The sequence below is a fragment of the Calidris pugnax genome, unplaced genomic scaffold, assembly GCF_001431845.1.
Source record: "Calidris pugnax isolate Ruff unplaced genomic scaffold, ASM143184v1 scaffold179, whole genome shotgun sequence".
Taxonomy (NCBI): Eukaryota; Metazoa; Chordata; class Aves; order Charadriiformes; family Scolopacidae; genus Calidris; species Calidris pugnax.
Genome location: NW_015090948.1, coordinates 2,125,369 through 2,152,999, shown reverse-complemented (window position 1 = coordinate 2,152,999; position 27,631 = coordinate 2,125,369). Strand labels below are relative to the sequence as shown.

Here is a 27,631-nt window from a genome sequence, read left to right as displayed (position 1 = left end):
ACTCAGCCGCAGTGAACCAGTCCATCTGTAACAACTTATCGGATATGTTCTTATTACAATCAGTGATTCAAGAATTAGCTGGAATTGGGGAAAAAAATTATTCCGCAGGGCTCTACCTTGTAAGCACTACCTTGCCCATTCACTTAATTCTTGCACATTAGCGAAAGCGCATAAGAAAAATGTGGGGGGATTTTTGTTTCCTAAATGAGATATGGAGAGGAAGAACCTGGAAATGTCTCCTGCCTCATTACAGCTGTGATGCTGGAGTACCTTTCTGCTCCTGAGTAGTAGCATTGTTTGGCGTACACGATGACATTTTTTCATTAGATTGCAGAGAAGGAGTTAAAAGGAGGCTTACATAATTTTTACAGGGTTTGTTATGAAACCTAATTTTAGAAAGGGCAGATTCCCACTGGAACATGAGAATTACTTTTGCTTTGGCAGATTCCACATGGAATACCAATGACTCGTCTCCTGGACTCGTCTTCCCTTCGCCAATACTACTGCAACACATCCTCATTATGGACTCTGGCACAGAGTATCATTGCTGCAATTTCCAGGATATAGTTTTATCGAGGGAGATGCTTCTGCTCTCCCAGCCAGAAAAAGTCACCAGCAGAAAATGTTTGCTCACTAGCTTGGGAAAGACCAAGGTTACTTCATCCTTGTGCTTTCCTGAGAATTGAGAAGGGCTTTCCTTTGGCTCCTGGCTGACTTTATTATTTCAGGAACAGTAAAACCACAAAGGATTAAGTTACTGACAAGACAAGAAAAATGAAGTCCTCCTCTTAGCTCTAAGCTCAGCATAGCACAGAGAAGACACACTGCTTCTTCCCCATCAGTTATGCCAGCTGCCTCGAGCAGACCTCTCTCAGTAGGAGAAGGAAAGCAGAAATAAGAGAAGAAATAGTCTCACTTTGCACAAAGCTTGCATTTACAGATGGTTTCTACCAGGTTAATAAATCATTAATAAAGGTTAGCGTACCTGCAACACGCTGATACTGAAGTGTGAATAAACACAGCCAAAATAAAGTGGCTTTGATGGTTACAAGCCATGGTTATAAGCAACCTCTTTACTTATCTAACAGTCTGAAATAATTGATTAACTATCAAAACATCTATAAATCATTTATTAGTTTCTGTAAGCTACATATAAACTCATCCTTCACCTAAAAAATTCACTTGTGCAAAAATGCTAGAGATGCCATATAGATGTTTCTACACGTAACTAGCCCTAAGGTCCAAGAAGTCCCAGGTACACTCTGCAGCAAGAGTCCCAGTCTCTTTTTTCCACTGCTTCGAATGGACAGAAGATTTAAATGCGCCTGCGCGTCGTTTTTCTAGGCAGCTGAAACTCCCTAGGATTTATATATGAAGCGATAACAAAATCAAAATATAATGCAAACACTGCAGCACAGCATTAACAAGAATTAAAGATACTATTGTTGTGAAGGATTGTTCTGCCTTTATCAGGCTGTAATGCTTTCCGTGTCCTTGTCTGACTATTCCTATTGTCACACATTCATTCATTCATTCATTCACATCCTATTGTCACACATTCATTCATTCATTCACGGTTCTTTGTTAAGTAAAAATCATTTTGCATTTGCTACCAGCCCTGTTCTAGCCTTCAGATCTCTTCTATTGATTTGAAAGTTAATTACCTAACAGAGACTCACACTTTTCAGGATTTCCTTTCTTCATAGCAGGAGAGACACATGTTGCAAGAGAAAGTAAAACTTTCTGTAAAAGAAGAAAGTCATAGAAATATCTAGGGCTCATTTTCTCTTCCTCTCTGTAGAAGCGTTATGGGATACAATAATCCAAGGGTCAATTCCTTTACTGCTACCAAACTATGTTGCTCTCACTGATGTCAGAGGAGTTCACTTCAGAATGCATCACCAAGTAGTTTTCCGACATGGGATTAGTCCCATAAAACTCAGGCTTTTCTTTAACAGTCTGTAACTGCACTGATATTGTTGCTTTTTTTTTTTTTTTTGTGGTAAATGGCAGCACTTCAACCAACCTTTCCGTCTCGTGTCTCTATCTTCTACTCCAAATTCTCCATGCCCAATACAGGTACCCTGCAGAAATATTAACGGGATCCCTATAGTGAAGACTTGCATAGTGGCCATCAGTGATGAATACTTACACTGTGAAAAATCACAGCGCTTTTTGTGGCTGCCACCATCATCCCTAATCAGTTTTCCAGCACCCAGCCCCTAACAGCCAGGTGTGTGCGCATCCAGGGTACGGAGTCCACTGGGGTTCAGCAACAGTGAAAACTCCCTCCCTCTAAAGATCACTTCCAATAGGAAGCTTCATTCTGCCATTCAACACCTCTATCTTCCCCTCATCTTCCTCAGTAGATAAGAGACACGCACACAAACGGAGAGAGACTCGGGAACAGGCAGCTGAAAAGAAACTGGCATGGGAAATAGGTCTGGGAAATTAAAACAATCCATAAGATATGCCCTGAAAGACAGGCACAGGGAGAGATATGGGAACAGCACACCAGAGAGGGGAGAGAGGAAACGGAGATAAAATTGAACCAGCACTGAAGAAAACAAAAACTGAATACCAAAGGGGGATGCATTTTCTTGAGTAATGTGTGATGGAGACAACCTTCCCATGTGCACAGGGAGCGGGGATCTGTTGAGACCTGCAAAATGACGGAGTTTTGCTAGATATGCTGGTGGCACACAGTTTTGATATTAAGAGAGATTGGCCACCAGAGGTAAAGGAATAAATGGAAAGTCAAGAAGAGCATGTCAGCAGCACCGACCGGGCTCAGGCTGGTGGATTCATATCTCTCACTGACAGCTCTGAGCCGATAGGAAGGCTCACTGTAACATGACTTCAGCTGCTACAGAAAAATGCTTTCAGGCCACAGTAACAGCTACAGAAAGGGACCTGAGTGGGGTAATGAAGACACTGGTTATTTGTCTCCGCCAGGAACAGACAGCACCGGTGAGGCTGTATGACTCGATGCATTAATTGGGGGTTTAGTCATCCACACAAAATAAAAACTTTCATATATGACATCGTCTAAAACTTTACACCGATTAAGCAATTAGGAGCTATTAATTATCACTGTGTATAGCTGTTAGCACAGAGCAATGTAAGTGAATTCCCCCCACTGTGGTGGTGAATTAGTTCCAATCGGCATCAAATGCCTTTCTGAACACACACACGGGGATCCTGAGCAAATGGGGAGACACAGCTGGAAGGCCAAAAGGATAGGTCAAGTCATACCTGCTGCTTGGCAGGCTCATCAAGAACAACAAGCCCTCAGGAATCTTCTCTTGTAATCATTATTATTAAAAAAAAATACATTCACCTCCAGTAAGCCATAGAGAACTGCCCATCCTTGTACCCTTGCAGCAGGACTTCTGTTCCTCAACAGCAGAGCAGCTTGGTCTCTGTCTAACAGGGGCTTACAATGGGGTAGAAATGAAACATCCTCCCTCATATGGGATCATCCTCAAAGCACACACACCAAAAACCCCAAAACCCATCAAAATACAGGGGTTGCTCTTGTTTTGCCTCTCCTTTTTGTGAAAGGAGAAGGCAATGTTCTACCATCTGCAGATGTTAACACTCACCTAGGATGTGGGGATACGCATACCCCTTTCTCCTTTGCTTCCTGTGATGAAGACTCTCACCTCCCAGGACAGCAACCCAAGAAACAGTCTACATGCTGTTCCCTGGAAGGGGAGAGCAGAGAGCTGGCAGCCATCCCTCCTCATGATGGCTCTCCCAACACCACGGCGAGCTCACTGGCCCTGAGGGGAGGGAGCTGGACACGGCACGCAACCATTCTTGGCTTCTTGCCTCAGTGGTTATGATCACTGGAGAAGGGATACATCTAAGTATCAGTCCATGCCCCTATTTCTGTATCTTACCTGATGATTACTTAATACTCAGAATTTAAACAGAAGAAGTAGAAGAGACCCCAACTCAGACCAACCTGGGGCAGCTTCTGCTGGGAGGTAAAGAGATAGAAGGTACAGATTTGAATGCTTTCAGGCAAGTTAGGAAACTGAACCCTGCTCCCCACGTCCTGGGCAACTCCTAAGCTCCTAATATATTTCCTAAAAGGGGAGACAAGTCCTTTTTGTTGAGGAAATTTGAGTGTGAGCAGGAGACAGGTCTGTGAGGGGAAGGCAGCAGGAGATTCCCAGCAGATGAAAAACCCAACATCTTCTGTGCCTTTATATTCATTTCAGTGTTTTCTCCTGGTTTGCTCCTGGCAGGTACTATTTTAATGGGCTCCCTCCTCTGCATGGGGGTGTCCTGACGTACATGAATTTCATATCTAAGAAGCAGCCATTGCGATGCCTAATGCTGTGACATCCACACCCTTCCTTGCCCTGGGATACTGCCCTTAGCTCTCGGGGAGAAACTTCAGCACTGTCAGAGGTGATTTTCAAAGGAGCTGCACAGCAAACTCAAAGGCACACTGAAAAGTAAGTGTCAAAGCTGGGGATGTTCTCGTGCTTGTTTAATACCAACTCCTCCACGCCTCAAACAGATCAAGTCAGTGAATACCACATAAGTCAAAATAATGTCCTGTAATAATGTTCCTGTAATGCTGCCAAAACAGTAATAAAGTTCGAACAGAGGGGCATGCAGTTTTCATTTTTTAAATGAAGTAATAACCTCAAAGAAAGGAAATGAGAAGTCAAAATTGAAGTGGCTTTTAAACTTCATTTTACTTTTTCTTGATGCCATGTAATATTCCTAGAGTCTGGCTGGGTGCAGTTAAGTGTGCTAATGTTTTAACCAACTTTTGACTCAATTAGATGGAAATACTAAAAAGGAACTCCCCATTGCCATGAAATTTGGAGTCCCTTTTTAGACAAACTTTGGATAAGGATCATAATATGCTTATTCGAATGTAATTGCTTATTCAAAATGTATCCCTGGCTATTCTAAACAAAACTGATTATTACAAAACAATACTTGGACACCAGAAGCCCTTTCTCTGATGGAAAATAATGCTTAGGCATATACTCTGATATTTAGATTCAGTGTTTGCTATACACAAATATTCAATGAAAATAATCATACAAACAAATTTAAAACTGCAATTTCCTGGATAATCTTCAACTATCAGAGATGTGCACAGAGGTGATGCTGTGGACTTATCACAAAGGCATAATGTGATGAATTTGGTATGAAGTTGTTTTCATACATACCAATTTGTATAAAACCCTGGATTGAGTATCTTACTCTGCAAATATTCCCAACATTTCCCTGCACCAGAACACTTCCCTGATGGTGGCTTTAATGAATTTTTGTAAGGAGATTACAAGTTTCTACAACAGGACCAGAAAGAAGATTTTGAGATGTGAAAGCTCCTTTGAATCCTAGCCCAAGGAGATATGAATGTGGAGATCCTACACACAGGGACAGAAAGTATGAGGGGCTTCAGGGGCATAAAATATACTGTTCTTTTTTTGCCTTGCTACTTCCTACACCTTGTCCATTGCTTGGCAGACAGAAACTTCCCGTCTAGTCACTCAGCTTCATTTGAAGCCACGGCACTGTCACCTTCTTCCTTGCAGGAGAAGAGATCAGAGAGAAGGCCCTGAAACAGCCCTGGGTTTGAGCAGAGCAGCGGCCAGAGCTCTTTAGCCAGGCTGTCCACAAAAGCAGGACAAACACTTTAGTGACAGTTCTGATAATTTCTGGCAACAAAATCCTTTAAAAAATGCAGATATGATAGCAGCAAAGGCACGGAGTGTTTTAGTGTTTTATGCAAGCAACAGAACAGTCTGTTTGGAGAAGCCCATCACGACGCCAGCTGGCTCGTCCCAACATTTCACCCACCCACTGCCACTGAGCGGTACACCTACCTACTGCCTTCCTCAGCAGCACCAACCCGGCCCACTCTGAGCTGCTGGCTGGGTTGTACATCTTGCACATCTAACAACAGGCAACTTCAAAAGGGTGGGAGGCACACAGCAGCTTCAAGAACCAGTAGATGCAATTAAGCGGCTGATTTTATAGTCTTTCTTTTCTTCCTCTTTCCCTAAGCAGCTCTTCAAAGGCAGCTCGCTAGAGCAGCTGGAGCTTGCTATGAAAGACCAATTCCACCCACCCACCCACCCACTCACTACAAATCTGCCAATTACCATTCAATTAGACTATTTTAAATATTCGGAGTATTTGGAGTTTGTTTTCCACTTTCAAGAAACACCGGTGTTTGTGATAAAGCAAGCTGCTTATAATGGAAAGGGATGCTTTCATTTAAACTGCAAGTCTCTCCCTTGTGCAATATACTGCTTAAACACCAATCTGCTTATAAACAGGTGGCATACAGTAATACATTATACACACACAGGTTGCCATCAAAAGATAAGTATTTAGCAACAGTTGCCACACGCAACTATGTGGAGCACTACTTAAATTCTGTAGCTACAGAACTAGTGCCACTTTATAATATTTCACTACCTTGTGCCACTTGGTGGGTGACTTGCACCCTGTAACTGCTATATAAAGGGAGGGAGATGCTCAGGGGAACAAGGTCAGCACTCTGGCAGAGACAGGGTTGGGTTTGGGGTTGAGTATTTTTTATTTACCTTGTTGAAAAATATATTTTTCACCACAAAGACATGCCCCTGTCAGAGGTTCTTCAGAAACTATTAATGCTGGCTTTCTTGGTGCTCTCCTTTCTGTGTCCACGACTCCTAAAGATCCCCGGCTTTGTAGCAGTTCCCTTCCTAGATCCCTGGATTATGCTGTGGCAGCCTAAGGAGTTCTGTCCTTCACGGTATTATTTACTCCTACCACCTAGGTATACTTCTGTTTGTTACTTACTTTTATTCAGTGAACTCAACTGTTAGAGGCATCGTATTTCCATCAAATGCCATGGCAGCCTACCTTTCAAATCTGTTTCAAGGGCATTTGCCATTTGACAAATCCCGTCGGAAAATGCTGCTGAAGATATTTATTAGGAAACTAAACTGATTCCCTTTCTTCAAAACACACTGTTCTGGGTTGAGGAAAAACATTAGTGGCAATGTCAAGCAGTTCAGCTTGCCAGAGTAATGCAAAACAAGTTCATTGTATCATTGGACTTCAGGTATTCCTCCTCCTTCAGTTACATACGCTTCAGAAAAACTATTTTAAAAAATTAGTTTCTGCAACTATATATATCTTTCAATTCTGGGTAAATAAGTAAATTCTGTTCCTTAATAGTAGGAAAAGCAACCTCCACAAATGCTGAACAAAAGACAGTTGTGGGACTTTCTTGCTGTCTATATTCAGCTCTGATACACATTTTCTTTCCAACTGCAATATCCTTGAAACTGCTGCTGAAACGCAATGCTGCAAGCCCTTGAGGTGTGTTCCACACGGGAGGAGCTTTCACAAAACTGTTTAGTTATTTGTGGCTTTTTATTGAAAAGAACAGCGTCTCCTCCTGGCTTTGCCACAGTGACAGCGGTGGCGGGGAACGTATTCTGTACCCAGACCACCTGTCTGCAGAGGCCCCCTTTGCTGGTCTCCAAATATACATTTAAAATGTTAATTGAACTTCAAGTAATAACCTCAATGAAAGGTTATAATTTAACAAACTCTGCAATAACAAATGTCTTCAGCGCGCACTTTCTGGAATGCCATTTTCTCCGTAGGTAGTTTCCAGTGTAGATGTACACCAGAAATGATACACTAGCTATGCTGAAAGTTGGCTTTAAGCACGAATTAGTCACTTCCCTCTTTTCTTTTTGCCAGCGTACGTAAATACACTGTCGTTTCTCAGGGCTTCTCTAGAGCAAAATCCTTGTGCTTTGAAAAAGCATAAAATATCTTGGAGGAGTAACTGGACAAAATGCCTTTAGCTCACCTGTGCCTTGGTACTGGGGGCTGGGGGTTTGATTTACACCTATTCGCTATTTACACATAATTGTCTCCTGTTACAGGAGCATCCCCTGGTCTTTAGGAACCTTTCCATGTACTTGTATCTACACTGTGTCCAGCTCTCCTGATTTTTAACTATCTGACGGCATTTTTGCTGTGGGAAAGGGCTCTGTCCTCCCTCCCACTCTGATGCAAGCCTCCCTGCTTCACCAGTGTGGCTTCCCAATGGTAGCAGGACTGGTCCTGCACAAGAGTCTGTTTTGGATGGTCCAGTTGGAAACGCTGGTATGCACGGGTGTAGCATTTTATGTAATTTAGCCACAGCATAACTGAAAACTTGTGGAAGCTTAGGACTTCTGGGAGAGACTGCAAGGATCTGAGGAACACCTATTCTTCAAAACTATCACGTAATTACTTCAGAATTAAACACCCAATCGTTTGACCCGAGTATAAATTTCCAGACAAGTCACTATGTGTAAAAATGATCCTTTTCTAATATTGTGACTACTGGTACAAAACATGAGTTACTGCTCTGTGAAGAATTACAAGGCCAGCACCGAACATTAAATCAATGGGCTGGCTGCCCGTCAGACCTCATTCTGTACCTGCAACAAATGGCTGTACACAAATTCCCCTACATCACTTGCCAGCAACTCCAAACACAGATTGTTAACACCCAAAGGAGAACAATGTTTATCACTCACACCAAATCCCAGGCAAATATCAACTGAAACACACTACAAGAATATACTATGTTATGCTGAAAGGAATGGACATGTACCCACACGGGTGATATTCTCCTATACCAATTAAAAAATTGTAAGGAGCTTTTGGCCTTAAACTAGTTTGATATATACCTTTCTACTAAATTAGGTTTCTACCAAATTGTTTCCATTTCTGCAATATTTTAAAGAAGTATCTTTTTCAAAACTGTATTGCTCCTTTTGCTGGCATGTGGAAAACTTGCAGTACAATATGGCCCAGCAAGTTCTCAGTTACCAAGGCCGATGGGGTAGCAGGTTAACCTAAATAAAGCAACTCACAGTGTAACACAGAAAATTAAGAAGGGGGGGGGGGGGGGGGGGAAGAAAAAAAAAGAAGCCAGCACTGACTCACATCAACCAAATACAAACTATACAGAGATAATGATGTCAAACTGAGCTCTAATGCTTTCAAACACACCTGCACTCAGGTAAGGTCAACCACAGCCTGGATTGTCTGCAGCAGGAGGACACAGAGCTGACTTTGTAAGCGACTGTGCAGCTGGCTAGTTCATTTTCTGTTCCTTTAATTAAAATGCAAAGCACTGGCTAAATGGTAAACATTTAATTAGATTTGTCTCTATGTTTCAATATTAATAAAACACATGAAAAATGCATTAAGAGCCAGCTAATTGGTGGCTCTCCAAAAGTAGCTGTAAATGAGCAATTATAATACAATTGGGGTGTGGTTCCCCAGGGATTGTCACAGGACTGATGCTTTTTAATATTCCAGCCAAAGGTTTAGAAATTATTAAAAAATCCCAGGCAATAAACCACACAGATGATAGGAAGCCTGAAATCCCAGCAAATGACAGTGAAGAGCAGCCAGTATTTGAGTGAGCCAGGCTGGCGGTTAAGATGGAGTCACTCACACCAAATGTCTTTTATACAGCCAAACACAAGATTGCATATTTTGGAATAAAGCATACAAGCTCCATTTGCTGGAATGCAGGGGGTCTCTAAAACACACAGATGTCAGAACTGCCTGAATACCAGTTTCCTCATTTGAAGCTGAAACACAAAGGATACAATTTTTACTTCTACAGGATGTTGGTTAAATCGGTAATAAAAAGCTATATACACTTTGGTTTCCGCCTTCTAAAAGCACATTGAAAAATACAGATATTTTACATAGACAAGCAACTAAAATTATTCTGGGGCTGGAAAGAAATTCCTCACTGTGAGAGATGTAAGACCCTCTATCTGTTTAGCTTATGAAAAAAAGATCAGGAGGTGAGCTGATTACACGGTACGTGCCGTTTCTGCAAGGAGAAAATGCTGGCTGCGAGAGAGCTCTTTGAGCTACCTGGACAAGGTGCAAGATGCAACAGCATCTGCAATTTAAAACGGTGTTCAAATTCGAAATAAAGGCAGCTAGCATTATTTTTTTAATACTAGGGAAGTAAGAAGTTTCTTGAGGGACAGCTGCACTTCTGCAAAGCTTCAGACCAGTGCCAGGAGAGAATACAGAGAAGCAAAGCCCTGTGCTTGCCCATCCAGTGGCTGCAGGAGCTCCAGCCGTGCCAGGGCTGGGGCTGCTTCTGAAACTCAAAGCTGGTTTGGAAGATGTGCTGTGGTTAGGAAAGTTACCGAGCTCAACGCCAGGCAAGAAGATGATACGTCAGGACCTCCGCATACAGGAAATCAGAGCTAATGATGTTTCAAGGCTCCTCTGGCCTTGGAAAAATCTATGAGTCAATAGGTAAAAAAGAGGGAAGATGTTTTAAAGCAGCGTTTCCCTTGAATATATCATGGGATTTATTGAATCACAGGTACACAGCTGACGACCAAGCCTTGTCTTCCTATACGTCATGTAACAATGTAGACATACTTCTGCACAGCTCAGACCTTGGCTGATTTTACGTTACCAGGTGCAATTAGATACAAAGCAATGACAGAGGAGTGCAGTGTTATGAATACAAACTAACTGAAGTTGTTCTGCTTGAAAAACACCTTGCCAAAAATTCCAGCTTTTTTTCACAGCTTACAGGAGCTCAGCTGGAAAGCCAAATCAAGTCAAGGGAAATTTTTTCCAGAGATCTTACTGCACTTCAGAGTCTGAGCAGACATTTCGGTTCAGGGGAATACTTGAAAATGGGCTTAATTTTCACAGAGTTCAGTTTTCACAACTCTGGGCACATGCCAACATGCAGTACTGCATTATTCTTGAATAGTATCTTGAAAAGCAGCAAAACTTTTTTAAACTTGAAAATGGAAAGTAATTTTTTAATCTTTATTACCCAAACAGTTAACAGTTCCATCATGAACATGCATCCATATAATTTTTAAATGCATTATTTATGCATTTAAATGCATTTTAAATGCAGTATTTTTAAATGCATTATTGATTTATTTGAACCTATGCTATTAGCCATGCAAGTGGCCTCAATACAGCAATTCAAACCCCTCCAGCTTTTCTGTGAAACAAAATCTCCAAGTAATGGTCCACTGAAAACTCTGATTTAATACTACAGACCATGTCAAATCCTGCAAAAGAGCTCACCTGGCACAGTGAGGGGCTGCTCCAGTTCCTGCTGACAACAAAACCAAGGAGAACATCGAGGACACAGATCAAAGCAGATGGGTTTTCACTGGACTTTCCCTAAAGCTGGTCAGAGAAGAGCTGCCTACCAACCTAGAGGCACTTTAGGCAAGAAGTTTAATCCTTATTTCCTGCTTTATTTCTTGCACCATTGCTGGGAGCTGCACCTCAGGTTTCTAGCTCCAAAGGGCAGAGCTCTAGCTCTTCAGTTAAGGGACTAAATCCAACAAGTGGTAACAGGGGAATATGCTCTTGCAAAGAGTGGCTTTAGCATGCTTGGCTAATGCTTGAATTTATGGCTTATTTTTGGAAGGAGAGAAAGCATATTTTCAGCATGGCAGAAACAAATTCAGTAACATATACCTAAAGGGAAAATTTTGTTCCTTAGACAGTTAAGCACTTTGGAGATTCCCACTGCAAGGTACCCAGCTTAAAAACCCCAGGCTGACAGCACTGATTTCAAGTAAATGAAAAAGAAGGCTGCTTTCAAATTGCAATTAATTTTAAAAGCTCCGGCTACAAGATACCAGTATGGGAAGGCTCTGCAAACAGTAAATACTAGTATCATTTCAGCGTGCGAGTCAAAATGCCAGGCACAGAGGTATCTGTCCTGGGAGAGCTGAAGTATGCGTGGTCCCTGGTACAACATTTGTTTATTACATTTCAGCTGCACACGCTGAGCTCTGCGCCGGCAGCCACTGGCTGTATTCATCTTAACAGTAAGACTGTGTAATTCAAATGCCTCTAACAGGAACTCTTCTGCATGCATTTGATGGGAACATGAAGCAACGGGTAGAATGCATTTCAGGCTACAGAAAAAAAGGAGAAGCAGCACTTAGGATTCACATGTCTGCAATATTTCTATCATAGCAGTTAAGATGCCATGGCTTTTTCAACTGGCTTCTTAACACTAATGTAACAATGAAAGCCTGCAAAGAAGGGCATCAGAAAAGCTTTATTCCCAGAGTTCACTGCCCATATTCTCTTCTGTCTAGCGCTGATGTAAATGAAGGGGATTGCCAGAGTTGGCAGATCCAAGGTATGAAACAAGCACAGAGGCAGGGGACTGATTTTATTTCAAAGCGTCTTCATTTCACTCCGCCCTTTTGTCTTCCTCCTCCGCTGATTGCCTTGGAGCAGCAGGGAAGGTTGCAAGTGAAATTATCCCTGAAGTGGGACCATTATTAGCTCTTCTGTCTGGCTGGGGAAGAGAGCAGAACCATCGGCTCCCTCACAGGGGAAGAGGAAAAAGGAGCAGGGCTGAGCCCTGAGCACACACACACTGAGAGCAGAACCATCGGCTCCCTCACAGGGGAAGAGGAAGAAGGAGCAGGGCTGAGCCCTGAGCGCACACACACACGCTGATGCCCAGGTGCTCCCAGTACCACAGGGCATTTATATCAACCTGGTGGAGTCCACTCTGGGGTTGGAGAAAACCCAGGAAGCGTTGGGCTCCTCTCTGAAGGTGGGCCCTTGGTCTTTTGGACATGTAGACACCTTGGGGGGATTTTATGACAGCTAAAAACAATGTTAGTGATGCCAAAACACCAAACTGTAGTTTAGGCTTTAGGCCCTGCTAGAACGATGAAATAGATCTGACGCTCATGACAGTTTGCAATCTTTTGAACCCAAAATATTCTCTGCCAGGGAGCACTACTGAGGAAACTCAGTGAAACGGCTTAAAACAATTCCTGGGGCATAAGTTACCCTCCAGTCCTTCCAGTCATGGCTAAACATGGCACATAGGCCAATGCATCAACCCAGGTCTGACATGATCACATATTTACACACACTTTCCCAAATTACTACTAGTATGGACTTTGTTAAGCTTGATACAGAATGTTTGGTTGGTTTACATTCCCAGACTGATGCAGCCTCTCTGACAGACCTTCTCCCTCTCCTGTAAAGGTTTTTAGATGAGCAGTAAAACCCACTCATTCTTTTCAAGATATTCTGACACGGAAAGTCCCAGAGGGCTTTCCTTGACATCTCTTGCACTTAGGATATTCTCGGTAATGCCAAGCAACGGGTACTTAGTTCCAATGGACTTCACTGAGATTTGCATTTGATAGGAGGCACCTGACACTTCAGGCAATTTAATACAGTCATGTAAAATAAACAGTAAATACATATACATGCTGGATCTAAAAAAGCATGAGTCACAGTCTATGCAGAAAAGTACCAAAGACTTTGAAATGCACTGACTATCATTTGCAACAGTGGAAAAATAGCAAAGCTGGGCCCAGCAAGCACCCACAGCACCTAGCAGATCATGAAAAGTGACATGTGAGCCAAATTTGAGAAGTATTTACCTTATTTAATGATACTCTACACTGATTTCCATTCTAGGTTTATAATTCAATGTTCATTTCTGCAAGTTCTTTCTGCACCAGCACAAAAAACCTGTCTTAATTCTTTCTTAGACTACCAGTGTAGCACATTCCCTTTCTCCTACCTCTTGACAGGTAGTAATAAGGTTCACATTTGAGTGATCCCATTTAAAGGCTTTATACATATATATATATATTATACACACATACACACAGCCCCCTGTGTGTGTGTAATACATGCATGCACACAGAGACAGCTATTTAATTTCAGTCTATTTTAAATGGTGAATTCTGTACCTGAATTCTTTGTTTCCCAAAGCCTTAACACCTTTGTTAAACCACTTTAGCCATTTGTTGTCTTACTGCATAAGGGCGTTTAGATTTTCACCTATGTAAATTGTGAAGACAGAAATGGTTTGGATTAGCTAATTTAATCAAATTTCACAGGACTTATGAGTAGTATCGAGATGGAATCCAGTTTCTTGGAGAGGGAGGCTTCTGTTTGTTAAATTAAATACAGTCCAACGGTGCTCGGCTCCAGCCCAAGTAAGGCAAAATGAAGCAAAATTTGGGTGGCTATCTTAATGAAGCTGCCTTGGTACATAACTCTAAATCATCATTGAAATAATTCTGCTTATCAGGTTTATCAAGCACAAATGGCAAAGCACAAGTTGTTCATTCCCTATGTTTCAAAACAACTCACCAGGAATGAAAAAATATTTTAGGAAAACTGGATTTAGGTACATACATTCTTTCATCTTGCTATGGGAGCTAATATTTGCCTTTATTACTTTCAGGGTGTGACTCAAAAAGTACTCAGCACTGATCTTGTTCCGATTCCTCTGGAGTCGCCACTCAAACTTTTGTTAGCTCAAAAACATAGTATTGATGTTGGTTGCTTTTTCAAAGAAGTTTATTACCTTGGTGTTGCAGAAGCATTTGTCTTGAAGAACTGGCAAAGGTTAAAAGAAAACCCAGGAACAGAACACAGTAACAACCAACTCTTTTTCTTGTTGAAGCAATGACTCATAAAAGGGTACGGGCATTCCCTAACTTTCAAAGGTTTTATCAGTTCTGCTCAGAACTGATCATCACCAACGATGAGGTTTTTTAATATGCAAATAAGATAGCTGGCTGCATTACAACTATGTCAGGTTTCCAGCCAGAAGGCAGAAGAGACGAGCCTCATCTCTAGGGCTGGAAGACAGAGGAGCAGTGGAGTTTGGCAGGCTCCCGGAGGAAGCTGTTTCTCAAGTAATTGTCCTCTGCTTTTGAGGGTAGCAGGAGAGACATACAAAAGCAAGTCAACCTTAAATAAAATCCATTATTCCACAAAGCAGTTGGTTAAAAGCAAGTTGCTGCTTAGAAATTATGGGGACTCAACAAATGGTCCCAGCATCTGATATTTTTTTTTTCCTGAATTCCTAACATACAACTGAAGAACTGAAGTTGTTTCATGACTGCAGTGGAAGCTAGAGAGACAATCAGTCATTTACACATCCTTGAGGGACTCCTTAGGATATGGTAAGCAATGCAGAATGTCCCTATATCCAGAATGCTCAGAAAAATATGTCTGCTGCAGTGCCACTTCTGACATCTGACATAAACTTCTTCCCAGCCTATGCCCAAATTTCCATGTTGATACATCCTGAGGGTACTGTTTAATAGCAGGGTATTAATTTTGAATGCACTTTACTATATTGTAGAATATTTTACCTAAACACTTCGTATCACTCACCACCATTCACTAGAGTTCATTATTGCTGCAAGAATCTACTACCGAAAGTGAGTAACTCTAGGGAAGGGAAATAGAGAAATGGATCAAACAAATTAATCAATGTACACAGATACTCCAAGTTTGAAATTGAGATTTCATTAAAACAGAGAGAACATATTAAAACCAGTGGAATATTGATTATATTGTGAAGAACATCCCATTCTCGGCAAATTCTCTCTCTTTCTTCACAGATACACACAAGACAACAGGGTAACTATTTCTTTGAAGTTCACTTCTCATCTAAAGTTAGAATATCCATGAGCTTGTACCCTAATTACTCCAGCAGCTAATTATGATGCCATAGACAGACCATAGTGACTCAAGGACCAGCCTGGAACAGCAGCAGGAACAAATGCAAAGCAAACAATAACGTCTGTGCCTCCATGGCAGCACAGTGTCTTTAGCGATAAATAGAAAAAAGAATACACAGAAGAGAGAAAAAAGAAGAGAGACATTTCAGAAAATGTCTGATTTTCTCAAATACTCTCTACAGACAAAGCGTTTTTAAGATTAGACCCAATGTTACTACAAGCAGTCTACAAACTTTGAAGAATGCAATGAAGAATGCAGGAAAAATTTAAAAATACAATTCTCTGTAACAGAGGATCAGGGAAAACTTGTGGCCATATTTATACTGTTTTATGCTGAGCAGATGACAAGGCTAAGAATAAAACTGGTACTTACATCCTGAGCTGCCATTCGTTGGAACCAAAGTGAAGTTGGAGGCCCAAGGGTTACGCACGATGTCCTGCCAATGAATGGTGTCCGCGAAGCAAAGAAATTTGTTCTGGCCAACGTACACGCCTCCATTCAGTATTTCTGCATAAAAGAACATGAGAACATACTTGTAAGAATTTAGACATACAGTTGATTAAATCTATTGCTGCTTTGTGCACTGAAGAGAGAGGGCATGAAATTTAAATGCAAAAATTTCTCACTGTAATCTCTCTTAATACTCTGAAAACTGGAGGGCAAGTAGCTTCTAGTATTTGTCAACAGGAACCATGTATTTATATGCATAAGAAACCTGATGAAGACAGCCACACAGTTGCTGAGTGATTACTGGGTTTACCTGTTGTTCCAGTCTCATCAGGTATGGAACAGTACTGTTATTTATGGGTAGAAAAACCTTCAGGACTAAACTGATTTTAGAAACACAAGCAATCAACCACATTATGCTGTATTTCATTAATACATATAAACACCTAAAACATGCAATAAACTAACAGGCTCAGCTGGGGGAGGAAGTTCCTGAGCTCACAGGACAAGAGAAGAGTCCAGTCATCGCAATGTCTAAAAAGCATGTTTTCTGACCGCACAGTGCTTCTGCAATAGCATAATCCAAAATAATCAAATACTATATATGATCCAAATCTCAACTACTATGATTCAAAACTACTGTTGATGTGCCTTGTTGCAAGCTTTGTGTCAAAAGGAGATGGTTTCTGAGCAGATCAAAGTTGGTAGTTTGTATTTTCATGTTTATATCAGCTTGTTTAAAAAATATGGCTTGTTGCCCTGTCTCTGAGAATTGATTTGTCAAATCTCAACATGAAAATGATCTTACAGCTGTTGGTTGTACCACCAAGGTTTCCTCCAGAGCAATAACTTGACTTTTTTACCCTCTAAACTCTTCTTCAAATTCACAATTTCTCTACTTAACCTGGCTCTCATGTACCCAAAGCAGAGGACAATCCACGTGACTTTCATTACATTTAAGAGGAGTTACGCAGTTAAAACCTCTGTGCTGCTTAGTGTCACAGATTCAAGCCTCAGCAAAGAAATGTTGAAGGTTAGTTACTAATGGCACCTTGGAATGACATTAAGTGGTGCTATGCAGCCAGGAGTGTCACACTTCTCACAGAGACATTAAATCTTGACTACGGTAGCAGTGATTAAGGTCGGCTGATAGCCCTCATCTCCCCAGAAAACCTTTAAAAGCTTTAGTGGGAATGTTCATGTTGACAAACAACTAGGAAGTAATTACTGCAATTTTTTATTTCAATTTCAGGGTTTACAGGCCACAGTATGTAGAGGAGGTAGCCCTCAAGAACAGAACATATTAAATAAAGGATCATCTGTAAGTACATCCTTCCACCGTATCAATAAGTTCAGAGTATTACTATTTCTTAGAAACCTTGGGTTTAAAAGCTTGGCTTTTCATTGAAAAGGAGCTTAAAAATGAAAACAATAATAATAATCTTATACAGAAAAGAGCCCAGATTAGAGATATAGCAATGATCTGTCTGTATGATATTCTTATGATCCCTGGAAAAAAACATACAGCATCTGTTAGCAATTCTGTTCTGGAGAAAAATGGGACTTAGAAGAACACTTGAAAAAATGACTAGTGATGATTTCTCTGTGTTGTCCCAGCTATACAGGATTACCTAATCCATTATGGCCCAGGATTTTGATTAAAAATAACATCTAATAAACCATCAAAATCTGTAAAATCTACATTCATAGCTCCTTAAACACACACACACACGATATAGAATAGTGTCACTCTCAGTGGGTACATCTGAACACCTGCCACTGGCAGAACTTCTGGTTTTTAGAGCATTCGCTCATGACAATACCTATCAAATTTTCTTTTCTGCTAGGAACTTTGATGCATTCTTCTATATCAGGCAGCATCGCACTCTAAAGGTAATTCTAATAGTTTCAATTTGTGAAGAAAGATTTTTTTCAGCATAAAAGTTACCAGAAAGTGTCCTCTCTGTACTACAAGGAAAGCTGACAGCTTTCCCTGTAATTTACTAAAAGCAAACGTGGGAAATGCTCTGACTTCCCTCATCGCTGAATAACAAGCATTGTACCTGCTGCCCTTTCCCAAAAATGTGACGCAGTATCTTTATTTGCCCTGCACTGTACCATTTTTCACAGGTGACAGGATTAAAGTTTACAGGTCTATTCATGAGGTGAGACGTTAATAAATCTGAGTTTAGGTTTATTACCATATCAAACCATATCACAGATGGGCTCTTACAGATATTAAATAACTCTGAGTTCAAAGTTTAGTACAATCTTTAAAGGACCTGTGCTTGACTCTTCCTGCTCTGTGGGACCCAAATTCATTCCCTTTCTCCCTGCCCATTCCAAGCTGCTATGCTACTTTTCTTTATGCTGAGTCCTCGGCATGTGTAAATCAGCACAGATGCATTGGCTTCACTGACTTAAATTCAAATGCATTTTTCACTTCCCTGCCCTCTCTTAGCAAGAACAATGCCTGGAAAGACCGAATAAACCCTGTTACATGTTAAGCAAATGAAGCACAAATGTAATCAACATACAATAGAGTTAGTGTATAATGAACTCATCATCATAAAGTCATCATCTCATTTTAATTTACAGCACTGGAAGTGAGAGATAAAGTTAAACAATAAAGAGGAGGAGAAAGGCAGGCAACTCTGCCTGTGCAGAGCAGCTAGCAAAGGAAACCAGGCAAAAAGAGATTTCTTCTCTGGTGAGCAACACCTGAGGTGCCTCTTTGTTGAACTCTTTCTGAGGCTGGAGCAGGAAAGAGAATGCCAAGTCCCCTCCCGAATTTTGTGATTTCTGCTGCAAAGAAAGAAGCTAGTTCCTGCAAAGAAGCGCTAAAAAGGACTGCTCATGGTGGAACGTATTTTAAATACCATTTTGGGGAGAGTATTTTTGTCTTCTAAAACAATTTTTTGTGACACTGGAAAATCGTTAGCCCAAGTACAGGACTGCAGCCTGGGACAGGAGGCAGAGAACTCATCTCTACCAACTCCTGCCTGGAACACCTACCGTGCCAGGCTGGCAGCAAACGTCCCCCTTGGACTTCTACACTGCTCAGGGACACAGTTACAAAAGGGGACTTTGAAGCACACGTCCCATTAGCTTTCACTGGGAAAAGAGTTCCAAAAGGCGTCAAGACAATTTTGGATACCTTCCTATAAGGTACTGATGGCCACACTTAAGACTACAACAATCTCCCATTTTAGCACAAGGGCTGCAGCTCCTCTGAGCAAAGATGTAGCTCCAAGATCTTTTGCCACTTGATTTTGAAGTGAATGCAAAATCTTATCATCTTCCTTATTAGAGCTATTTACTGTCTTAAAAGCAGTATAAGTCTGTAACCAAAGTTATATGAAAAGAAATCAGCAAGTGCACTCGCCACTGACTTCTGTCATTATTTTGCTTATTGCTGCCAAATGATTGTGCGGAATCTTTTATCTGCATATTCTTAAAATTCTATGAAATGGTTATCTATTCAGGAAGCTAAATCAGAAATGTATTATCCATAATATCTGCTGTTTCCTCACTTCCATTAGCCCAGTGATGAAGCAGAACCATTACCACATAACTTGGTAGACATTCCCACATTACTTTGGTAACCTACCATATAATTCTTACAATACCAACAGGAGAAACAGAAACATACAGGTCTCTAGCAAGGATGAAACACAAGTATCTTCCACTTTCCATAAAGTGCCATGGAACACAGACAGATACACCACGCATAATTTATACTTAGTCTGCTATGTTCAAAAAAGGGCTAAATTCATAACATCTATTATAATAGAATGAGCTTGACTGGACTCATTGAAGACGCATCACCAGCCACCAGAAGCTTAAGATCACTGTAAACAAGGCAAAGGGACACTAGTTCTGCAAGCGTGTTGTGTCTGTTTAGACCACAGACAGAAAGAACTCTTCTTCATCCATCTGTTAAAAGGGCATTTTCTTCAGATGACTTTTTCATGTGTACAGTGTAATCCCTCACGGTCTGTTAGCTAATTTCTAACGTGGATTAAATTGGCAAAACATGTTTACGTTCACAACTTATCCTGAAGTGCACGTAACTCATGTGCGTTGACGTGCTGTGGGGGCTGTAGGCACCTATTCAGCAGTAGAATCTGGTTCTAAAATGCTAATAAAATTGCCATTCCTACTCAAGGTTGCAAATTAAAAGCTCTTCTCTGGTGCTCTGAAGCCATCTGGCATGATGGGAGGTGGCATAGTGAGAGGGAAAAGAACTAGCTCTGAAGTGGGCAGAGAAAGGAGGAGTTAATTAGGAAAAACTGTTGGTCATGGCCACTGCAAACACTTCAAAAGCAAAACAGAAGATATCTTAGACCTTCCAAGCTGATTGTCTGCTAAGGAAACAGCTGTCTTTTACACCACACCATATACAGCTATACTCTGCACATACATATTACACAATGCATGTTGATGGTACCTTCGTTTTCAAGGTCAGCCTCCATTAGAGCTGAAGCATCTTTGTATGCTGACAGTGCCGCGTCTTCGCCATCGTCACCCAGGTGATGGGGATCTGTTGTCAGATACCATATCACTCTCAAAACACTGTCATATTTCACCCAAGATGTTGAATGCATTATCTGAAAATGGCTTTGGCCTGGAAATTTCATGCCAAACCAAGTCTTTTGATCTCTTAGCACAGTTGATTGGTGATGACCCACTGGGAAGCACTTCAGGTCCATCACTAATAAGCTATGTCTTAAAGGGTAATGAGAACTGGGTGCTTTAGGAGACAATAGCTCATCCATCATCAATCAAGATCTGAAGTTTTTATACAGATGATTTAAGAAGAGTTGGACTGTGTAAAATTGAAATGTCACATTTGTATTGGGAGATGGGGGGAGCTTGGTAATGAAAATGAGAGTTTTAACCTTCTCCATTTCAGCTCAATGACCATACTCAAAAGCTCATGGATGTGGAATCTGTGTACCAGGCTGGAAGCCCCAGACAGCCTTCGATCTCAATTATACAATTTCAAGTAAAGATTATTTGGGTCATTAGCTGGAAGTCAGTTTCAAGGCTTGATGGTAACAGCAAGATATCCTTTATTTCTATCAAAAGCAATCAGTGTTATGTGCAGCCTGTGGGTCTGCACTTCCAACTGCTCAATATCTAAGAACACTGGATTGTAGCACCTGACCATAAATCTTCCAAACCTAGCTACTTGTTTTGCTGCTTAAATAAAAATGGAGTCATTTGATTACTTTTCGCTGAGTTTGATGGGGTACCCTTTTCAACACTGCACCACAAATGTGTGCGTAGATGGGCTCACAGGGTCCTTGCGAGTCAATTAACTACTTCATTAAAGGACAGCAGGCTCTGGTCAAGTCTGTCTTTAGCCATCTCCCCAAAGGGAACATCTGTTTCATGAAAGGGTTTGGTCATGGTAAACCAACTGAAAGACAACATCTCTATCTGCTGAGATTATTCCTCTGTCTGTGCATGCCCTGAGTTCTTCCTTCTCACAGCGATATTAAATTAAGACATCACATCATTTAGCTGGTTACTTAGGAAAAGGAAAAAAACAAAAGTGTTTAGGCCCAGGTTTACATTTAAATCATCTCCATCCCCTCCATTATGGAGAAGGCTTCCAGCTCCTGTAATAACTATTCTGCTTTGAGAAAGGAGAATAAAAAGGTGTACCACTTCCAACCAACACTACTTTCATTACCCATACACCTGCCATCAGTATCACATACCCTGGATGTTAATTAACAACAGGGTAGACATAAAGCTGTATGACCAGCCTTAGCTCCAGCATTTCCTCTGCAGATGTTAACTGCAGAAGCAGCAGTAGCTGTTTACGATGTTACCCACCTCATTTGTTTGCTTCTCTTCCCATCACTGGCTTTTGAAAGCTGTTTGACCCTGTTGACTTTGCAGGTGAGGAGCTTTCATATATTACATGACTCTGTTACAGGGATATTAATTTTCAGAAGGAGATGCTAATTGCCTCACTTCTTTGTCCAGTCAAATTCTGATCCTGATGCCAGCAGCCAAGTGCTTAATGTACTCTTTTCTTAATATAATTTTGTGGGGTGACAGGTAGATTAACAGACATAAAACGTAACATTTCAACAACCCACGTGGCTTCCTGTGAGCTTCTCCAAATCAGGGAGAGAGGCAGAAAAGGGCCTGGAGGTCCCTGTGGATGGCGAGATGGACACGAGCCAGCAGTGCACCCATGCAGTGAGGAAGGGTGATCACTCAGTGGGCTACAGAAGCAGAGCCAGCAGGTGAGGGGGGTGATGACGCCCATCTGCTGGGCACTCCTGAAGGTGCACCTGAAGCACTGGGTCAATTTTGGGCACCCCAAGCCCATCTGCTGGGCACTCCTGAAGGTGCACTGGGTCAATTTTGGGCACCCCAGTACAACCCAGTTGTTGCCAAACTAAAAGAGAGTCCAGGGAGGGACCACTACAGTGTTTAGAGGCTGAAGGACTTGTCACATGAAGAGAGGTGAGAAGATCTGGGTTTGTCTAACCTGAAAAAGAGATGAGAGGGGAAGGGGGACACCTAACTGCAGGTTGTTGCCAAACTAAAAGAGAGTCCAGGGAAGGACCACTACGGTGTTTAGAGGCTGGAGGACTTGTCACATGAGAAGGTGCACCTGAAGCACTGGGTCAATTTTGGGCACCCCAATACAACCCAGTTGTTGCCAAACTAAAAGAGAGTCCAGGGAGGGACCACTACAGTGTTTAGAGGCTGAAGGACTTGTCACATGAAGAGAGGTGAGAAGATCTGGGTTTGTCTAACCTGAAAAAGAGATGAGAGGGGAAGGGGGACACCTAACTGCAGACTGCCTCTACCTAAAGGACAGCTATAGGAGAACACAGAGCCAGATTCTTCCCAGAAGAGCACAGATTAAGCACAAGAGCAATGGGCACAAGCTGCAACACGGGAAACACGGATGAAACATCAGAAAAATATTCTTCACAGCAAGAGCGGTTAAGCACAGGAGCAGACTGACCAGAGAGGTGGTGCTCTCTCCATCTGTAGATTTTCATAAACAATGAATAACTTGATCCTTGTCTGAAGTTAGTTCTGCTCTGAGCAGAAAATTGCACCCGATGACCTCCAGATATCCCTTCTAACCTAAATTATTCCGTCCTTCTATGATTATTAATCATCTACTACCACAGTACTTACAACACTCCATAAGTAATCCATCCTCTCCATTTTTATAAAAGCATGCTTCATTTTAAACTTTTATCTACTGATAAGCATTTGGTGATGCAAAACACCCATCTGGAAGATAACATATATTTAAAAGCATGTCACGTGTCCGTATAAAGAAGCGCTATGGTATTTGAAATACAGAACCTCTGCCACCGTCACTGCCGCCCGTTTCATGCAAAGGGGACATCTGGACTACAAACCATTACAGCTTGAAGTATGAAAGAACTGTTGCCCTTCGATCTTTTGATTTTTGTCAGCCAAAAGAAAATCGGATTCATTTAAGTCACTGTAATGAATCACTGATGAGTTTCAAATTACTGTCTACGGAGAGCATGACACATCACTAGCTCGCCCCAGAAGGCAGGCTTTGGAGCTCAGCAAGAGCAGCAATATGCCAACAGGCAGAAGTGAGCAGTCCTTTCATTCACAGGAGCCATGACTTAACACTGAGGTAGCACAGCACTACCCGATGGGGATATGTGCGTCCCAGTTAGCAGCAACTGCACATTCTGGAAGAGGTGAGCCATTTCTGCAGTGCTATGCCATTATTTGGTAGAGCTTACCTTTCAGTTCTTCCAAAACCCATACCCCTGAGTATGATTTTCAGCAAGAAATCACAGCTGTGGGCATCTGATTATTCAAAAGTCACTAAAACCTGCTGAACCCTAAACAAATTGTCTCTCTTCTGCCCCGCTCTTACTCTTTGGCAGAAACCCAGCAGAAGGTGCAGAAAGGGAGATGATGTGCAGCAGACTGGGTGTACCAATAGGACAAACAAAGTCTCCCTGGTGTCCCAGTGGGCTCCAGAAAGCCTGGAGGCTCTGACAGATACCCCAGTACTGGAATTCATTTCTGCAGTCTGGTCACCTTTAATGGTGAGCGTTCTGTGGGACATTATATGATGTAATAACCCAAAGCAGCTGTATCAGCACTTGCCTTGCAGTCTTTCGCGACACAGTCCCTGCCTTCTGTGTCAGGCATCCTCCAAATGTGTTCAGTGAAGACTGAACAGATCCCAGTGTCACTTCTTCTGCCCTCTTGAAATGTTACCCATGCCCTATAGCTGCAACAACTCCTTCATCTGTCATACAAATCAGTCTCTGCAAAGGTGCAGCAACAACAGACAACCAAGTCACCCTTCCTTGCTCATCATGATGGTTTCACATTCATTTTTCCTCATAACTTCTCTAGAGCTTTTACTGTGATTGAAGCGTTTACCCAGATGAATGATGCCCTGATGGGCAGTATGTTTATTTGTCAGCCCTACAGCAACATGGGTGGCTTCCAGCAGAGTTTCCTCGTGCCTCCAGGACGTTTCCATTGGCTGCTGATTCACCCATAAACTCTACAGAGAAGTACCAGTCAGGGCTTCCTGGGGGTATGATTGCAGCCTGATCCTTCAACTGTCCTCCTTCGCCTGTGACCAGCTGTTCTGCTAGTTCAGAGTCCTGGTGTACGACCAGGAATTACTGGACATGCTGGGACCTAAACCTTACTGTCCCATTACTCCAACAGGGACTCATCCCACCTCCTTCCTTCCCTGATCTCAAGGGCAGGCAGCCAACAGTGAAGGGAGTCTGAAGAAACACAGGGCAGCGGCGGAGAGAGCATCATATTCCAGGCCAGAACAAGTGGAAGCTGGTGCTTGGAGCCACCTAATAGGTATGAGGTTCACTGAGCCAAACCAAACCCTTAAGGAAACCAGCTACCCACTGAAGACTACCTTACATTTCGGATCTTATCATCTATATGGGCCAAATTTGAGAAATGTCACTGAGGGCGCTTATTTTTAATTTTTCCCCTAAACTTTTTACAACAATCTCTCTCCTCATAGGATGTTCATATCGTTTCTCCACGCAGGATGAGGCTACATACTTTGACTGATTCAATTCTGTGTTGCCAAGACAGACACAAGCATTTTAAATGCCTCTCCTTGTCAGGACATTCGCTATAGAATATTTTGATCAAACCTGTAATGTTTCATGTCTGCTGGTGGCAGCTCTCAGTTTACCTTTTCCATCTGCTGAGATATGTAACTGTGAGACTGTTCTCCTGGCATCAGCTCATCGTAAGAGGCATCTTGTGAGTAAATCCTGCGTGGTGGTTTGTCTGCCATCACCGCTGCACCGCTTCCAAGCGGGCTTTTCACGTGGAAGTCAAGCAGCAGGGCCAGAGGCACCCGAATGCAGCAGGGTTTCCCTGCAGCATCCCCAGGAGCTTCAACTCTGGCATTATCTGGTGGTATATTTTTCAATTCTTTTCATACAACCCCTGACAAATTCAAGAAGCCTGCTTTCTATCCCAAGCACATCTGGCACTCAGGCCGCGCACTTGGCAAACAGACTGATGGCCTTCTGTCTTGGAGCGTAAGTGCCTCAAGTACATCCTGATTGGCATCAACATGCAGAAATTCCTTCTCCCTTTGAAAAAAATAGTTAAGATCTGGATGTAGTGGTAATTTCCTCCATTTTCTGAAAGGCTGTGAAAAATTACTGGCTCCATAGAGCCCTTCTCTTTCAAAACTGTCATAATGTGGCTTGGAATAAACCTGGAAGGGTGCCCAGACCCACGTCCAGCTGCATCCTGCGTTTCAGTACAAGCATTTGCATACGGGCTGGTAATTGGCATGCAGCTGGTTTTATGCCAGCTCCAGCAATTGCATAACCTAACTAATCTTTTTTCTGGGCTCGAAAGAGGAGTCTGTGTCCGCTGAGCTTCAAATTTCTATATGGGATCTGTTCAAGTACGCTCTCACATTTCTATGCCACATTGTTAACCTCTCCTGAGATACAGTGTCAACTCTTCGAAGAGGAATTTTAATTGAAATTTGTCTGAGGTGGGAAGTGCCTGTGCCTTTCCCTGGCTTTCCTGTACTGAAACTGTACGAATGACATGCTGAAAACCCTCCTCCCGCACAGGGGACTGTGAAGTGACTCTTTGGCTGTTACAAGGACCTTGGGTTGCATTTGCCCTCCCGGCGCTGTGGCTGGGGACAGCCAGATAGCCAAAAGAACTGAAGAACACTCATGTTAATCACTGCAATCAGTAAGGCTTTCTTTTGTAAGTTAATGAGTTTGATACAGTCTGAGCCTCAAGTATCCCAACTCATATTTTTCCCCTTTAACTGCTATATTTGCTAAGAGGTCACTATCAGTCCTGCTTCTTTCTTTTGCACGCACACTTCAGGTTTCAAACCTGACTGGGTGTAAGGGAACCTGTCCACGCTGCTGAGCCAGCAACCCTGTGGAAACACAGCCAACATGTTCCTGCTAACTCTTCTCCCTCCCCAGAACTCACGTGCCTTCTGTCATCACCACGTTTGACCACATCTTTTTTTACTTTAATTATTTCCATTTTCTGTGCATCTATTATAAGGTAGTAGTGAAAGAGTGGCAACATAGTGTCAACTCTTCGAAGAGGAATTTTAATTGAAATTTGTCTGAGGTGGGAAGTGCCTGTGCCTTTCCCTGGCTTTCCTGTACTGAAACTGTACGAATGACATGCTGAAAACCCTCCTCCCGCACAGGGGACTGTGAAGTGACTCTGGCTGTTACAAGGACCTTGGGTTGCATTTGCCCTCCCGGCGCTGTGGCTGGGGACAGCCAGATAGCCAAAAGAACTGAAGAACACTCATGTTAATCACTGCAATCAGTAAGGCTTTCTTTTGTAAGTTAATGAGTTTGATACAGTCTGAGCCTCAAGTATCCCAACTCATATTTTTCCCCTTTAACTGCTATATTTGCTAAGAGGTCACTATCAGTCCTGCTTCTTTCTTTTGCACGCACACTTCAGGTTTCAAACCTGACTGGGTGTAAGGGAACCTGTCCACGCTGCTGAGCCAGCAACCCTGTGGAAACACAGCCAACATGTTCCTGCTAACTCTTCTCCCTCCCCAGAACTCACGTGCCTTCTGTCATCACCACGTTTGACCACATCTTTTTTTACTTTAATTATTTCCATTTTCTGTGCATCTATTATAAGGTAGTAGTGAAAGAATGGCAACATCTAAAATGTTTCTGTTACTTAAAAAAAACCCCAGATTTCAGGCCAATTTTCCTTAAACTATTAACCTCAAACCTCAGCTGCTTAGGTTCAGCAAATAAGCCAAAATAACCACTTTGGATTGTGGGAGCTAAAGGAACGAGTGACAAGGTACTAAGCAAAAGAGTTAGTTCAGGGTTAGTTCATTCACATTTTTAAGACTACCATCTTTCTCAAGTGTTTCCCAGTTCTGCCTCCTCTTAAATACAAGCCCTTCTCATCTCCCACCAATCCTCATTTTGAAAATGCCTCATCCTACACATTTAGCCACAACGAAAACATCCTCTTCTTTCTTTCCATCAATATTTTGATTGTAACCAACATGGTTGCAAACGTTCTCCCAACA

General features: G+C 42.1%; 1 protein-coding gene across 1 annotated transcript in view; it reads right to left on the bottom strand.

Annotated features, from left to right (window-relative positions):
• The window catches only part of ERBB4 (erb-b2 receptor tyrosine kinase 4), a 416,629-nt gene that overhangs the window by 212,250 nt on the left and 176,748 nt on the right, over positions 1-27,631 (bottom strand). Inside the window, exon 4 of the mRNA XM_014951952.1 lies at positions 15,961-16,095. Within this exon, the coding sequence (XP_014807438.1) occupies positions 15,961-16,095 (135 nt within the window). The remainder of the gene's footprint in view (positions 1-15,960; positions 16,096-27,631) is intronic.